Source organism: Nelumbo lutea, chromosome 6 (assembly GCF_056320005.1).
Source record: "Nelumbo lutea isolate HS-2025 chromosome 6, American lotus-T2T, whole genome shotgun sequence".
Classification (NCBI taxonomy): domain Eukaryota; kingdom Viridiplantae; phylum Streptophyta; class Magnoliopsida; order Proteales; family Nelumbonaceae; genus Nelumbo; species Nelumbo lutea.
This window is the reverse complement of record NC_142689.1, coordinates 24,002,776-24,020,259: the sequence shown is the minus strand read 5'-3', so window position 1 is coordinate 24,020,259 and position 17,484 is coordinate 24,002,776. Positions and strand designations below refer to the sequence as shown.

At 37.4% G+C, this 17,484-nt stretch overlaps 1 protein-coding gene and 1 long non-coding RNA gene across 4 annotated transcripts; one reads left to right on the top strand and one right to left on the bottom strand.

Moving 5' to 3' along the window:
* Positions 1-4,351: 4,351 nt before the first annotated feature.
* On the bottom strand, positions 4,352-15,858 carry LOC148847974 (uncharacterized). 2 transcript variants are annotated; one of them, XR_016100199.1, is made up of 2 exons: positions 15,537-15,725; positions 4,352-4,656 (listed from the first exon to the last, which is right to left on the bottom strand). It is a non-coding gene; the product is annotated as an uncharacterized LOC148847974 (long non-coding RNA). The 2 variants fall into 2 exon arrangements; XR_016100200.1 differs by lacking the exon at positions 4,352-4,656 and adding an exon at positions 14,497-14,735 and having other exon boundaries at positions 15,537-15,858.
* On the top strand, positions 4,529-7,518 carry LOC148847975 (BAG family molecular chaperone regulator 3-like). 2 transcript variants are annotated; one of them, XM_088948045.1, is made up of 5 exons: positions 4,529-4,678; positions 5,205-5,973; positions 6,115-6,371; positions 6,496-6,642; positions 6,770-7,518. In XM_088948045.1, the coding sequence occupies exons 2-5, from the start codon at positions 5,742-5,744 to the stop codon at positions 7,181-7,183; spliced, it is 1,050 nt and encodes a 349-aa protein (XP_088804171.1). In that variant the 5' UTR covers positions 4,529-4,678; positions 5,205-5,741; the 3' UTR covers positions 7,184-7,518. The 2 variants fall into 2 exon arrangements, with proteins under 2 accessions (XP_088804171.1, XP_088804170.1); XM_088948044.1 differs by lacking the exon at positions 4,529-4,678 and having other exon boundaries at positions 4,833-5,973.
* Positions 15,859-17,484: the final 1,626 nt, after the last annotated feature.

Genomic DNA, 17,484 nt, shown 5'->3' with positions numbered 1-17,484 from the left:
GAAACAGGTTAGTGTAAGGAACAAACACCATAGATAATGCTCAATTTACATGGTTCAAAAAAATCATTTCGTTGTGTGCTTGTGCAGATTGTTGTACACGATGTTTCAGATGGAAACCAGTGAGTTGTTGGTATTTGGTAATCTGTGAAACTTGTAATTGGTGGCAATTTATGCAGATACTGTAGCCTGTAGCTATCTGTTTCTTGTGTTGCCAGAACCAAAATGATCCTCCGTAGGGCTTGATCGTCTGGGGTCTAAAATAACAACCCTGTAAGGTTATAGACGTTTTTGACTTAATTAGTGTTTCATTTGGTTGCACATAAATGAATGAAAATAAATGATTTCCACGAAAATAGCTATTTAACAGTGGCAGCTGTAGTTGTCTATGGGAAATGAACGGTTATGCACTTCAGATAAACAAAAACGAGATTTGGGTTTCTACGTGAAACATTTTGGGTTGATCAATATAAATTGGTTAGAAATATTTTTTCTACCTGAAATGTTTTGCGTTGATAAATATAAATTGCTGTTTTCACCTTGAACATCAAATGTATTGATGAACCCAAAACGTTTCAAGTAGAAACATCAAACAGGCAAACAATGGTGCCAGACACAACCCTTAGATGATGATGGCGGTGATGTATAAAAACAAGATTTCCTTCTAACTTTCTTTAACACATTTCTAAAAAGAGGGTCAGCTGTCTTGATCTAAGTGTCTTGACACACTATATATCTACCAACCATCGATGTGTCTTTTCCAAGCTATATTAAAGCATCAGGAAGCTTTAGAAAGTGATTCATTTTTTCCAATGAACATCATTTCCCAAGGAAAATTGTTTCCTTTCCTTTGTTTATGTGCAACCAAATGCATCCTACATTGAAACTTGTTGGGGGGAAAATGGAGGAAAGCAAACAATTTCTACTGAACGCAAATGTTTTTTTTTTTTTTTGAAAAATTAGTGGTTATAGGAGAATGACATTCCTTTTGGTGTGTTCTATAAATCACTTTCTGAGAAGTGGATCAGTCCTCTTAATGTGAGTCCCGTATCATCCGTATGCTTCTACAATTTAGGACTAATTCCAAGTTAAAGGAAGCACCAAAGGAAATCAGGAAAATGGCCATTTTGCTAATTGATATCAGGCTGCTTTTGGTTGCATGTAAAACGTAGGAGAAGGAATGATTCCCCCCAAAATTATATTCGATAGAAATAGATAATCTTTCTAATTTTCCTGCAAATGGTTTAACTTGGAAAGAAACCTGAATTGTGAAGAAACATATGAGTTTCACTAGATTTGAGCTAATTAGGCCAACCATCTGCTTGGAAAATGGCTGATAGAAAATATCAAGGAATGCCATTTTCAGGTAACTATCAATCACTTTATGGAAGATGTTTGTTTCCTATGTGCAATAAATAAGAGGTTAGAAAATAACGTATTTTCTGAAAGTGAAAGTCATTCATTTTCCTTCACTTCATCTGCAACTGCAACCAAACAGGGTCTCAGTCCTCGGGGATTCCTTTCTTATCCTTGCTTTTACATGCGACCATTTGCTACTGGGCAAGGTTTTGTTTTTGATCAGAGGCGAAATGATACAACAATACCTAAAAAAGACAATTTTGGTGGGTTCCTACGTGTCATCTGTAATGGCGTGAGATGGTAAATTACCTACTCACATTAGGGCTGCAAAAATGATATCTGTTTATAATTGGACTGAATATAGGGGTGGATTTGAGCCGAATAGTACGAGGCTCGAGCTCGAATTTGGTTTGAGTCAGAACTTTGAGTTCGAGTTTGGCTTGAGTAAAAAATTTATAAGCTTGAGCTCGATTTTGAGATAATATTTTTTATTTGATATTTAAAAATTAATATATATATATATATTCGAACCGACTCACAAGCCTCACAAGCCAAGCTCTAGTCGGCTCGTTTAATAATCAAGCCAGTGAATTGGACTCGAACAACTCGTGAAAAGCTCGACTCGTTGCCATCCCTATGGACCAACCCTTATAATGTTGTGTTTTTATTAAAGTCATTGGTTCAAAAACAAGAATTAAAATATTGATACGCTTAATACCATTAAGTGGGTACTGGTGATACCCCTCAGTTTTGCTTTTTACTTTTTAAAAATTTTATAGGTAGTAAAGGGTCTCGCCCAATATTTAAAAAGTCTTTGTATCGATGTATCCATGTGTATTTAAATGTATAGATACGTATATGATTGTGTTTTAGTCCTTGGTTAAAAAGTTTCATAAAATTTATTTTCAATATATTTTGTTCATCATATACAATATCAAAATAATTTTCAGTGCATTTTATTAATAATATATATTATTTTGATTATTTCTAGTTTAAATTATCTATGCTATTCAATTACAACCCATATCCGATTTGAATCCAAATATAAACGAATCTACCTCAATACCTCATGTCCTAATTCGACTTGATCAGTTCACAGCCCTTGCTAGCATTAGCTTCTATGTTAACCATGAGGATCAAGAAGAAACAATTTCCATATGGCAGTCATAAGGGGTTTCAATTTTTGACCCAACCCATCTAAACCAGCCCAACCCAATGCAACCACTTAAAATCCACCCAAACCAACCCAGGTGCTTGGTGGGTTGTATACGAGTTGACAACCCTTTTATCAAGCTTAAGTGGGGGTGAGTTGGGTTGGGTGGTGGGTACCCATTACAAATCCCACCAAATTCTGACATTCTCTACCCAATCTTCTCTCTCTGGTCACCATTGCCCCACACTTCATTCTCTCTCTCTTCACGTGCACATGCACGTGCCTGATATACCCTTTCTCACTCTCCACTGATTGGATTGCAATTGCAAGTTGGCCGTCTAGGCATACACAAATTGAGCCCATTTAATGGAGTGAGTGGCTAGTAGGTAAGTTGGTCTTCTATCCAATCCAATCTCAATCCACCCATATTACATTTTAGTAGCTGCTAAACTAGTCTTAACTTTTTTTATTTTTTTTTTATCAAGTTGCAGCGGGCGGGACCCACATGTAACGAACTGACGTGGCGGGTTTTGATTGGCCCTGTATTACGAGTAAAAGTGTAGGCAATGCTGGCCATTATTGTTCTCTCTGCAGTCTCACTTAATATGTTTTTTCTGGACACTTAAATGTCAATCTCCGGACGCCAGACACCTGTACTTCCCAGATGATTAGCTGATTTGCACTCTGCTCCCAAACATTAGACGATAGATGATAGATCCTCCAGATTCCAATCAGCAGCCACCCCTTTGAAGAAGAAACCGAGGGTGGCCCACTTTTGCTTGAACGTCCTCTCTACATACTCATCCCATCTGGACGCCACGTGTAAAACTAAGACAACAGGAAGTAGTGGTAGTAGTTATCAGAAGGCCACGTGTGCGCAACAAATACTACACACATCTCGATCAATGATCACCAATTCACCATTAGTGATCAAACCACCCTCCGATTAAGTCACAAGTCAAAATTAACTCTCTAACAAACCAAATCGCATCTTCATTATTATAGATTTTAGTTAATTAATTAATTAAAGAAAAGTTGGGTGCATTGTCCCCCATCAAATACGAATTACGACGGAACACCAAAAGCCACCAACCCCCCTTCCTCTCCATAATTTTAAAACAAGAAATTAGAGAAAAAAGAATTAAAGTTTATAACTGTTTTTTTTATTTTAATTAATTAAATTAGAATTATACTTTTGGACAGACCACACTCCACACACAGACCAATCCAACGACCGACCTTCGTCCTTAAGCATTTGTTCTGATATACGCGCGCGTGAGGGTGTCAAGTGTGTTACAACATCTCTTTCGGACGACGTATATAGATTTACAATCACAATCGCTCGAAACCACGTGCCGGGATTGCGATGGACGACCAAGACTTTGCCACGTGTCATTTAATCCGACCCGATCTGGTCTACCCTTTTGAGTGTCGGTGGCGTGCTAGGCAAAGCAGAGAGAGAGACGGAGACTCGAAAGCAAGACAAAGAGGGAGGAGACGGGGGACCCCGGTCACAGTACCATGTCTTTAATGGAATAGTCGTTTGCCACGTGTCTCACAAAAGGAATCTTGACGTCAGCGATTCCAATTTGCTGGGTTGCCTTGAGAGAGAAATAGAGATAGAAAGGCGAGAGGTTGACGTGTCTTCATTATTTTTCATTCCCACAATTGGGCTTCGTCTTCTTAGCAATGACAAACTTGTCCCCCCCCATTTACCACCCGAATTGAACACATTAAATTACATTAACGCCACTGAAAGAAATGGCGCTGTTTAAAGCAAAGGTAATCAAATCATTGTGGGTTGGGGACACAATAGTAATTTTACAGAAAAGTCCAACTTCAGATCAGTCAACCAAACCAAGGGACACTTATTATTATTTTCGTACTTTTCTCTGTTTTCATATATCATCTGGTATTACTAGAAAAAAAATTAAAAATTAAAAATTAAATTTATTAATCATTTTTCATATTTATCTTTCCTAAGCTTACAGTTGATTAAATAGAGAAATTAGGGATTTCACACGCGTCGACTGCATTGTGGTAGGGATTGATTGAAGCGTGCGGTGGGTCGATTGCGATGCGCCACTGGATTTGGGTTGTGGAAGGTTCCGGCCAGCGAGAGACAGAGAGATGAGAGAAAGACAAATCTGAAGATAAAAAGAGAGTTTGGTGAGATTTCTGTGTTCAATTTCTGTATTTATTACTGATATTTTGGGAAGATAAAAGCTAAAAAAAAGCCATTAGCAATTAGCCATCTCTGTTTTAAATCTTTATTTTATATATTTTCCCTTTTTATTTTGCAATTCGTCCTTTACTTTTAAACAGAGGAGTTGGCGGCTTTTGCTGATGTCTTCTACGGTTCTACCTTCCTTTTTTCCCTTAATTAATAATTTATTTAATATTTAATATTTAAAATTTATAAATTCTTTCTCTCGTCGCAGTTTCGATTGATTCGCTGGCCTTTCATTTTTTCCGGTCTACTCCTCTTCGTTTATAAGAAAGGAGAGAGATATATGGTAGGAAACTAGGGAGGGAAGAGAGGGTTTTTACTTTTTTAGGTGTTTCGTTGTTGGGTTTTTTATATAAGTTTATTCTTTCGAGTTCGATTAGATTTCTATCATTTTTATCATTTATTACTCCGATTTAGCTCGGGCTTTGGACATTATTGAGGAGATATACTTGGGATTGGGAGCAGGAGGTGTAATCATAGTTTTCGGGCTTCTGCGATTGGTAACCAGTTGGAAGAGGCTCGCTCGATTTTAAGTTGCTGTCTGCCTTCTTTTCCGAGACGAATAATTGGTCGATATTGAAGAGAAGGTGGAGGAGGGCAGGCTGGAGCATGGAGAGGATTTGATTTGTTTCCTGCTGGGCAATAGGAAGAATCGGAGTTCCTTGCAATTTTCGAGTGATTTTCTGGTTTGTGATGCTTGGTTCAGACGTTTACATCACTAGTTCGTCTTCTGACTTGGTGGGTCAGAAATGTTTTTTGATTCCACTAGAGATTGTTGCGAAGCGGACTTTCAAGAGATCTGAGTCTCAGGTTCCTTCTTCTCTCTCGGGTTTCTTCTGACCCACCAGGAGAAATAGACGAAAGAAGAAAGGAAAAACATAAAGAAATCCAGAGGAAGAAAATTTGGAGTTTTTGACATTTTGTAAAACAGGAACAGAATAATCTCATTCCACTTTGGCTCAGGAAAGAAGGAAAAAACAAAAGGAAAAAAAATTGATCGAGATGATGCGAATGAGAACGAAGACCACCGGAATGTCGCCGGTGAATGGAATCACGGGGAGCGGAGTAGGTGGGTCGGAGGTTGCAGATTGGGAACTCAGACCAGGGGGAATGCTGGTTCAGAAGAGGAACCCGGATTCCGATGGGGGTGCAATCCCTGCTCCTACCATCAGAATTAGGGTTAAGCACGGCTCCAATTACCATGAAATCTATATCGATTCTCAAGCCTCATTCGGTAATTACAATTTCTTGCTCTTTCACTCTTCTATTTCTATTCCTTTTTCTGCCCTTCAAGGAAACAACTTGATTTTGATGAAATGAAAGGAAGAAACATAAATGTGCAATGTTAATACAAGTAGCTTCTAATGGTTTGCAGGTGAGTTGAAAAAGCTGTTGGCGGCACCGACTGGATTGCATCCTCAGGACCAAAAGCTTTTCTTCAAAGACAAGGAGAGGGACTCAAAAGCTTACCTAGATATTGTGGGAGTGAAGGACCGATCGAAAATTGTTCTGGTCGAGGACCCAACTAGCCAAGAAAGACGGTATCTTGAGATGCGCAAGAATGCCAAGATGGAGAAGGCAGCAAAATCAATCTCAGAAATCAGCTTGGAAGTCGACAAGCTCGCTGGTCAGGTATTGCTCAATTTGCAGTGAAAAACTGTAAGCTGAAAACCATACGCCCTCCCCTTCTGACTTGAGACTTATTTTACGTCCAGTAGCGGGAATTTAACGAGTTCTTTTAACCGTAATTGGGCAGGTCTCGGCTATTGAATCATTAATCTCTAGAGGTGGGAAGGTTGCAGAGACGGAAGTGCTGAATCTGATTGAGCTGTTGATGAATCAATTGCTTAAATTGGATGGAATTATTGCCGACGGAGATGTGAAATTGCAGAGGAGAATGCAGGTATTTTTCTCATTGCCAATCAAACCCCATTTTGTGATTGTTACTGTTGCATATAGCTGCTACATACTACTATTAATTTGTTAATTAGCCTAACTAGAATCTCAATTTCCACACTTTGGTCATGAAGGTGAGGAGAGTGCAGAAGTACGTAGAGACCCTTGACTTGCTGAAGATCCGGAATGCAATGCCCAATGCCAATGGTGCTCAAATGCCAATACAGCAACAGCAAAGACATTCAACTGGACAAATGTCAACATTGCAACAACAACAGCAGCAAAAGCATTCAACTGGACAAATGCTATCAATGATACAGCAGGAAAAGCAGCAGCCGCAAAGGGAATGGGATTTACTGGGTCAAATTTCACCAGTTCAGCAGCAACAGCAGAAGCCACAGCCTGCAAGGCTTTCGGCAGCAGGACCAGTGGTGGTGACGACCCAATGGGAGACATTTGATCTGGTGCCAGTTCCTTCAACATCCACCACCACCACCACCACTACCAGTCAGAATCCTCCTCCCAAGTTCAATTGGGAGCTTTTCTAGCAAATCAATATTGTATACCGTATCAAGCCAATGTGTTCTAGTGTTTGGGTCGTCTGTGTGCTTTGGGCTTGTCTCCAGTCAGTTGGGTCTCGTTTTTCTCTATTCTTTTTTTTGCTCTGTATTTAGAATTTTAGTTTCTGAGAACATCCCCCTCTACTCTCATTCACTCCATCAGGAATAAAGAGGGTTATTATGATAGTGATTTTTATTATTTTATTTCTTTTTTGAGTTCATTTGTTGTCTGTATGCGTCAGGTGGGTGAAGATGGAGATAGGATATAATATGTATATGAAGATTTATTTCATGAAAAGAAAAGTTGAGTTTTAGATGTGAAAGAGAGATGTAGATAGGAATATGGGGTTTAGTAGTCCCATTTTTTAAGAACTGTCGGTGTAAAGCCTCTCTCTCTCTGATGCACCATTCAATCTGACTTTCAAGCAGGTTATGCAGAATGAGATACAGAAATAAAAAGGAACAAGAAGAACAACTATTTGGTTTGGGTTCTGGTAATCGAATAACTAACCCCAAAAAAATGATAGAGAAGAGATGTCTGACTTCAAAGCAGGATGGCAGGATAGTGGAGTGGTTCACTTCATATGAAAATTCAAAGGCAACGTTTTGGGGCAATGTGAAGTAAGATCTACTTTACATATTTATTCTCAATTTTGAGAACGTGCTCCTTATTTTTAGTTCTCTGTGTTCTGCGAGTAATAAGCATCCCACCATGAACAAAAGTTCAACTCTACCTAAGGTCAACTGTAACACATGGCCACTTAAAAAAAATACTTAAACATCCTCCGTGAAAAAAGCTACTCTACCAAGGTTAATAATAACAGATAGCTACTAAAAAATTGACAATTGTGTGTGTGTGTGTGTGTGTGTGAGAGAGAGAGAGAGAGAGAGAGAGAGAGGAACTACAACTCAGATGCTTGAAGAACCATTTCTCTTCACTCAGAGGAGGTTGGACTTGGAAGAGGATTTTTTTAGTTGGGTGTGATGCTCGCACTCTCTAAACAAAATCATTTTTTAATCTTTCATTTATTTATTTTGGTGGAATAACAAAGAAGATGAAATGAAAAAACACGCACAGCATCAAGGAGAGGAAACTCAGTCTACACGCAAATGCTGTAAAAATTTTTTTACACTGAAAGATGAGCAGCATTGTTTCAGAGCTCTTTTGATAAAACATAATTTGATGTCAAGAAAACAGTAGATAACAAGGATTTTACTACTGTAGGGACAAGCTACTACTTGAGTAAAGCCACTATGTTATGATTGACCATGGAAGCCTCTGTGTTGTAAAAATAACCCAAGAACTCCATATCCATTTCCAGTCTATGATTTTGCTTCGTCTTTTTGGACATAAACCCATCTCTGCTTTGGTTGTTGCTTTGTATCTTGATATTCTTATGTGACTTCAACAGCATGGAAACTGTACCAACACTCTGCATCTGAATCCCCTACTAAGATGGAGTTCAATAGTTTGCAGTTCTATTTCAACAGTATTGACCTAGATCATAATTGAGAATGACAAGATCCATTTTTAGGTGGTAAAAAGACATCACTTTGTCCATAGTTCTATGATCTAACTACAACCAGAATCATTTCCCCCAGCTGCTCTAATTTCAATGCACAATAAAAAAACAGTGACTGTCAATTCATGTTTTAATGTCCTTTCCGGCCAGTGCAAATTCAATCACCATCTCTGCTTTCTCAGTGCAAATTCTTTGACTCAAAACCATGAAGAGTATCCCAAGATCAATTCCCAGTGTTAAATGTCTTTTCCAGCTGTACTGACCATATAATGGCATGGAGAAAGTAATACCATTGATATTTAAAGATTATCAGGAAGTGATACCATAGCTTAGCTGTGAAACTCAAATGGATGAATATGTGGTTTGGGCTTTCCTCAATCTGGGCGCAAAGAACACTGTTTGTCAGGCCCATTCCTCTTCTGTTGAAGTTATCCATCACAAAACATTTGCCCAGTACTGTAACCCATAAAATAAACTTTACTTTGATGCAGTATACCATATACCCCACCTGAGCTAAGGAGCAAAGCAGAACAACTTAAGCGTTGGGATGGTTGGGTTGTCTTACAAGTAGGTCTTCATGTTGCTTTGGCAGGAAAATTAATCCTTAACACACTGTTCAGCCAACTAAAGAAAGAGAGAAGAGAAATTCCCTGGATGTTCCCATTGCCATTTCCTGAAATCAGTTTCGGCTGCTGATTTTGGAGCCTGAACAATAACTCTGATATTTGCTTCACCTCCTGATCATTTACATACCTTCTAAATCTAGGGAGACACACTACTTCCCCATGAGATATTTCATATTAATCTGCCATTTCAGCATTTCTCTCTGGTGCTGTCATGAACAATACTGGGAAAATCTCCACAAGGGGTGAATTGGAGCACCAAGAATCCATCCAGAAGTTGATCTTACTGCCATCACCCACTTCATATTTAATTCCTTTAACTGTGGGAAAGCCTTTCCAATACCTCTTCAGTCTCCAAACTGCATATCCATGCAATTGCCTGGGTTCAATGACATTCCATTGGTTATTGCTAATACCATATTTTGCAGCAATGAATTTCCTCCACAGCCCATCTGATTCTTCAGTGAACTGCTAGAACCATCTTTGTAGAAGGGAAATGTTCGCTATTTTCATCCTTTTGATGCCTAGTTGTCCATTGTCTTTGGCCACTCATATGCTGCTAGGTAGTCTTGCCCAATTCAGCCCAAGGCCCTGCCTACAGAAACTAGGGTTGCTCCTAGGCCAAATATAGGCACAGTGTTGAGTTTGGATTGGTTTGGGTTTGACCTTGGCCCAGCCCTAGATATCTAGGTATGTACACATGTGACTCTGACTAATCTCAGCTCTTGGTAAGGTGTGGATCACACATGTGGTTAAAAATGACTTTCCCTTGACAAGATATTCTCATAATTCTAATATCTGGTTTAAGTTTGGGCCAGCCTGACTCTGAAAATATGAGTTTGGGCTGGGCACCTTGGGCTGAGTTTGGGCCTAGAGCTGGTCGAAGCCCAAATTCTGGGTTTGAGCCTTGGGTTGGGCCAAGCTCAACCAAAGAAGGGTCTGGCCCTAAGGCCAACCCTATATGAAACCATAATAGTAATATTAGAACAAGGCACTTCCCTTGTGATTCTTATCACCCAAGCAGGTGCTTAGTTGCTTAAATGGGTGCTTTTTTTAAATAAGCCGTGGCATTCTGGAAACTTACTATTTAATAGAGGATATAGTCCTTGGTAGAGTGGAATGGAAAAACAAGTCACATAGTAGAACCCACATGGTTCGGATTATCGCTTTATAATTAGTTGCCTAAACAGGTGCCCTTTTTAAGATAATCCATGACATTCTGTTAACTTGTTATTTAATAAAGGGCATGGTCCTTGGTAGAGTGGAATGGAAAAATAACTTAATAAGAGTCACATAGTTAACCCCACGTAGTTGGAATTAAGGCTTTACTTGGTTGTGTCTACTTTGATGTTGATCAGTGTTTTAGATGAAAAGACTAGAAACTACTGTAGTAATAGGAACAGAAATCTTAGGATGTAATGGCTTCTATAGGACTGAAATATAGATCAAATAAAAGCACAAAACCTATCTATTTAGTACCTATTTTATTCATAAATAAAGCAGCATCACTGAAGTTCCTCTGGAACTAAAATCACTGAAGAGCCCACCTTGACTTAAAGGGGGGACCACACCCACTGTTAGAGTACAACCTAATCCAATAGTTGAAAAATAAGACATTTACCCAACAATCACCACCTTGGCTTATTTCTCATCTACCTCAAAGATCTTCCATTTGTGTCTCTCTATTTTCAAGTACTGCAAGCATCTATTAGCCTTGAGAAACGCCACCGTCTACACATAACGTGAAACACTTAGTCTTGATACCACTTGATTCAAACAAAGTGATTAATGCACCTGTGTAGTTGCACCCAAGTTAACAATCCTAATTAACTCCAGAGAGGTACCTCAATTCTTCCTCTCTCTCTCTCTCAGTAAGAATTTTTCCCTCACCATCATCTGTGCCCTAGAAACTTGTAGCATGTGTCTTTGTTCTGATTGTGAAAAAGACACTCCATGCATGTGGCCACAGTACTTTACTTTGTACACTCTACTTCTAGCAATCTATTGAGGTTTTGGGAACCATTGTACTCCCAACTAGATGATACAAGCCTTACACTTCTCTCCCTTCATCAGGACTCTACTGCCACGTGTGGTTTATATCACCTTGGAGTAACCTATTTGCAAGTTTATATCATTTGATTCAAGAACATCTTTGATATATTCTTGCAACTTCATATCAATATGGAACTTCAAGTCTCACTCTTAATACTTCTTACTCTCATGTTATCTATGATAAAAAGAATGAAGGTTTCCATTAAAAATAGATCTGATGTTCAAATCATTAGACAACTTCAAAACATAAATGACAAAACCCATTGTCTTCATTGGTTCAACATTCCAATGTGATGCTGTTTGTATTTTCCTTTAGGATATATTTCTAGCCAAAGTTACATCAAACTTTGTCGCAAAAAGATCAAACTCCAAAGAATGCTTATGCAAAATGACATATTTTTTATACTTGGGATTCTTGCTGCAATTTGTAGTACATCTCTTTGTACATAGAGCTTAAAAGATTGAAAATTGAAGAGGATAAGGTTAAAAATACGACGCTTGGTGCTGATTTTGGTATTGAGAATTAAGCCTAGTATGCCCATTGATTTGGTTCTCTTTCCTATTGATGCAAGCTCAACATATATGCAACATTTATGAGGAAAATAGGCAAAAGATCATTGGCCAACATTCATGAGGAAATTATGTAAAATTAGGAAAGATTAAAAACACGAGCAAGGAAGAAAGGGACAGGAGAAAAATGAATGGATTGCTGGTCAATTTGAGATGGTAGATAATTGGGAGACCCAAAGATAACTCTAATGGAGGAAGAGCAGGATCTAAGAGGAGCCCTAAAGATAGAGTTGATTTAACATTGAAAAGGGAAGAAATTTGTTGGAAACAGAAGTCATATCCAGATGGATCAAGGCAAGGGATGGAAATCTAGATACTTTCATGCTTTGGAACATGGAGATGAATATAGAATTTAATCTCTCATCTTGTAGTGAACAAAGAAACCATAATAAATCAAGAAGAGATTGCAGGGATTTTGGTTGAGCACTTTAAGCCTCATTATGACAAACAAACATGGTTCGTTAAATGAAAAGAAAGGACTAAGACTAAAATATTAAAAATCATACAAGAAGAGATCCAAACTAATAGCAAAATCCACAAACAGGGGCAACAAATGAAAAATACAGAAAATGACACTTACACCAACAAAGAATAACTCTAAAAACAATGATAATTACCTAGAACCCTTAATGGCAGGCCTCCAATAGAATAGGAGGTTCAATCTAACAGCCAGACCTTGCCACTCTTGGAGAGTAGTTCAAACTCCAAGATTTGCCAAAATGGCCAGTAATCCAAATCCAACCTATGATCATCTAGGAGTTGGGATTTCAATTGGTAGCCTTGACTTGGCAACCATAGAAGCCACAAATAAATGCAATAGACAAAATAAGTAGATAAAACCCTATTGTCATACAAAATGGACAAACAAGTAGAAGATATGCACCAAAAGAAATTTCATGAAATGAAGGCCGGCCAAGTTTGAGAAAAATGAACATCTGAAATGTTTTTGTGAGCTATGATGTTGGTAGTTTTCACAAGGAAAAAGTTTGGAAAATAGAGATTGAAATACAGATTGATGCAACATAACCAAATGAAGCACTGTTTTGAGAGTAGGATAGCAGCAATACTAATAATAGTTATCAGTACAAAAATGGAAAGAAGAAGAAGATAAAATGATAGAGGTAAGAAAGATGAAAGGGTATAACCTTACTGCCAAAGCCAAATTTAAAGGATGTTAGAGGCTTTCCGGAACAATGGGATTCAGTCCTACATGCATCTGAACATAGTTGTCAAGGCAACGCCTAGGCGACGAGGTGCCCTTTGAAGCTCACCTCACCTAATCGCCAAGCAGTTTTCTACTTCCTACTATAAAATAGTGTTTTATTCATTCTTTTTTTGAGATTATAATTATAAAATAGACATTATTAAACTATAATAATCATTTTGTGTGTTTATATACTAATTTCTTTTTATTATTTTAATATGAAATTTAGTGTTTTATTCATTCTTCTCATGAATATGTTGATTTTCTATACTTTAATATGAAATTTATACTTTTCTTATGAAAATCATGAATAATTATTAAAGAAATATGGTTATGGTACCTAGGGAACTACCCTAGGATCTATGTTTTTAACATAAAAAAAATCCATTGCCTAGGCGACAAGGCGCCCCCCCAGTCACCTAGCCTCACCTTGGCGCCTTGAAAACTATGCATCTGAATGAATTGCACAAATCAGAAAAGAAAATCTTAGTGACTACTTTGAGAAAAGATATGTATATCAGAGTATCTCTAGAGGAATAAAACCATATATACCATGAAACTCTAGTGGATACTAATCTTCTGTTGTAACAATCTCTGAGTAAAGCTTTTACAACAAGAGGGGATGCTAAATAAATAAGAACTCCTAAGAAACCTAGCAGTACAAATACTAACTGCAAGAAATAATGCTCCTTAGAGGATAACCCAATTTTTTTCTCAGGGCTCAACTTAGAAGGATGTTCATGGAGATCGTCCCTAGGTAGAGGGTCTAGTGTCAACAGGCTGGACTAATAGGTCAATTATGGCTTGCAGGCAATCTTGCATCATCTCCTACATCATATTGCCAAATGGTTTAGAGAGTTTCTTTAGATCATTCTTGGCACAAAGTGGGTCAAACTAATTTAGCAAGCTGATTTCAGTAATAAATAGATTCATTTGTACTTTTTGGATGTCAGACTCCTTGGCAGTGATATAAGGTTTCTGAAAATATCAATGTAGCATTTTTTTATCAGTAAATATGTATTTTATTAAAATTCAGATTGTAATCAGTTTATACAACTTGATGATGGGACTGATGATCCCCTTTCATCACTCTATTCATCCCTCATTACAGTGTAGCCCAAAATAATTGCTGTCTCAATGCCCCTTGTAGCATTGTTAGAGGAATTAATGCATATATCTCTTTGGTCATATAGAAAGTGTCACATTGGTACATGGTTATGCATTAAGAGCTTTGAATTTATCACCAGGTGGAAGAAACACATTATGAGTTTGTGTCACACTCTTGGAAAGAAAATGGACAACCTCTAAATGGGTTCTCACACTTTATGATGGGATTTTAACCAAAAACTTAAACTTTTCAATAATTAAAGGCAAACACAAAAAGGAGTTGCTATTGAGGAGTTGCAATAGATCTCTCAACTACCAATAACCATAGAGAATTTGGGGTTTAGATACTGGTGGTAGGATAGATACTGCTGTTACTATTTTTTTCAAGCTCTTACATACTTGAGCCTTTCCTTCCATCCCTTAGTCACACTCCATTGCTCATCTGGAATCATGTAAAGCTGCTGGTGCAATAAAAACACAGAGAAGTTGACAACCACATTGCTTGCTAGTCTGACATCTATATATCTTCTATGAAACTAGAACACAATTAAGATATTCTCCAATATTTAGAGCGAAGTTACCAGCCCTTGTTTAGTTTAGGCCTTAAGGAATGTAGCAGTACATGGATTTGAGAAATGAGAGTGGAACGGTCTTAACCTTAAGCCCAATGATGGTCCAAGGCTCCAAGCTATCTGGGTAGATTGGATAAGGACTTAACCTTATGCCCTTTTTTGGTACATAAAACACATGATTCTCTCAGGGGTTTATGATGCAACGTTATATCCTTCTTTATCAAAGACCAACATTAACGATTGCACAAAATTGAAAGAGGAATCATATGAGTTTTCTTGAAACGAAAGGAGCTCGCCCATGGGTCAGATTCATGGATGGAACCTGAGCTGTTAAACAATTGATATGATGCGCTCCAATGATGGGATTCTCATGAACACATTCATACCAAACCCTCTAACTCTAATTTGGAACATACAATTCCATCCATCCTTGCACTCTTTTTCATCTTCCTTTTATTTAATAATATTTTTCACGGCTCCAGTAAGAACACAAAAACCAATCAGAAACCAGTAAAGCAAAGAAAAATACTAAAGCTGATGGAGCTGGTGATTTTGTCACTAAAACCGATCCAATCAAACTTCCAAATAATTAATATTGATTGAAACCAGACAAACGAGAATGAAGAACTCGCTTCGCTAAATCAATATAAGCAGAATCAATGAAAAGGAATTGGAGGGAGGGAAGCACACCTGATTTTACCCATATAAGAAATTTCACTAGATCGAAAATTCTGTACTGTCAGCTGTAGAGTGGAGCCCTCTAAGATTGTGAACCCCTTCGTCACTGATTGACCTTCGGAGGTTTTTTGGACCCATCCACTCCACTCTAGAAGAGATTCCGGTAAGGCGGTACTTCAGTTACTACTGGCCAATGACCTCGTACTCAATACAGGGACGGAAGAGGGTTTTCCCCTTTTTTTTCCAGCAATTTTATTTTTTTTAATAAATATTTTCCATATATTGACCTTTACATTTGTGCCCTAGCACTGAACTAACAAACTATGTCCAAAACAAGTACTACTTAGTAGGGTGGTGGGCTTTATGTTTTCCGTATTTTCATCTCTAAGTTGATCCATATTTTGAATCGAATCTTAGAACCTGTTTGGGAGGGCTTGAGGGTTGATTGAGCTATATTGACTGAATTGCTTTGGGGAAAACTATCAAAAATAGATTCATGAAAAAGTTGATTTTTTTTTACTCATGTAAGCTTATTTCTGACTTTTTGGGCTTTTCATCAAATACAACTTCACAGCTTTTCATATAAGACTTACATTGCAAATACTCCTGCCTGTCCTCTCCCCGTAATTAAGATACTCTACCTCATCCCTTATGGCAGGGTGGAACACCCATTCTTTATTAAGGATAGGGAATTCTTGAATTTTTCACACCTTGAAACAATCACCTAAAAATAATCTAATTTATTGACATTTTACAAATAAGATTAAGAAAAAATTGAGATATTTTAAGAATTAAATTATGATAATTTATAGGTATTTTAGAAATGAAATCATGAAATCCTAAAATTTTAAGAATTTGGAGAAAACTTAAGAGATATTTTAAAAATTAATATTAAATTTAGGGATATTTTACTAATTTACTATTAGGTTTGGGGAATTATATGTAAACCCCGTTCTTGCCCCATCATTGGTTCAAGGCAAAAATATTTTTCCTGTCCCGTTTAAGATTAGGGAAAACCCACCCATTCAGGGTGGACCTCGGTTTTATGAGAAAAATTACCATCTCTAAGCACTTACCAACCCATAATCTCATGCTTACGGTTTGAGATTTTTCCATCAATCCAAATTCATATATTATATGAAATAAAAATAACTTTGGTATTATATATCATGAACAAAATGAACTGAAAACAATTTGTTTGAATATTTCACCTACTGCCGTTTAACAAAAATATAACATTCAAACCAGCTTTGCTAATGAATGCAATATAAATTTAGTATATAGACATATACAATCAAATTGAAATTGATTTGATAGTGGTGGATTCATATTTGATCCAATTCCTAAATTGAAATTGATCTTATAGTGGTGGATTCATATTTGATCCAATCTTGATTACCCAAAAAGTTGATCCAATTTGCAACACATTGAATTTAGGTCATGATTGAAGTCGATTCGAATTAGGACAAATGGATACCATTTGCAGCCCTAATGCTACTACATTATTTGTTTTAATTGAGCCATAAGTGTGTTTGGATCTACCAATATTTGGGCCTTTGGTAGACAAAAGCTCAAGCCCACCGTCTAATGCACGCATAGTTGCCCACCCCCTACCTATTTTTCACCTTGTGCTATACACCTTTGTCCTACTACTGCAATAAAATTTCCATGAGGACCCAATATTTTTAAGTACTTAGACTGGATTTTTTTATTCGATTTAGGAGCGTAAATCAGTTTTAATTTGTAATTAAACAGCAGTGGGGCTTATTTGAGTTGGAAAATAAATTTCTCAAAATTTCTGCTCAGTTGATTAATTTTAATAAATCTGGTGTTTAGTTCACTAAGTCTATTCATCCTAAAGGTGCTATGATGCTTAGAAGGCAGTTTAAAAACCAATTTTAGATAAATCTTTTAGGTATCTTGGTGTACCTCTCTTTTGGAATAAGAAACAATCTAATTC

Bases quoted from the DNA above. Each gene is read 5' to 3' on its own strand.
- LOC148847975 (XM_088948045.1), top strand. From the start codon at position 5,742: ATGATGCGAATGAGAACGAAGACCACCGGAATGTCGCCGGTGAATGGA. The intron at 6,372-6,495 runs GTATTGCTCAAT...GTAATTGGGCAG, and splicing joins TCGACAAGCTCGCTGGTCAG to GTCTCGGCTATTGAATCATT. The intron at 6,643-6,769 runs GTATTTTTCTCA...TTGGTCATGAAG, and splicing joins AATTGCAGAGGAGAATGCAG to GTGAGGAGAGTGCAGAAGTA.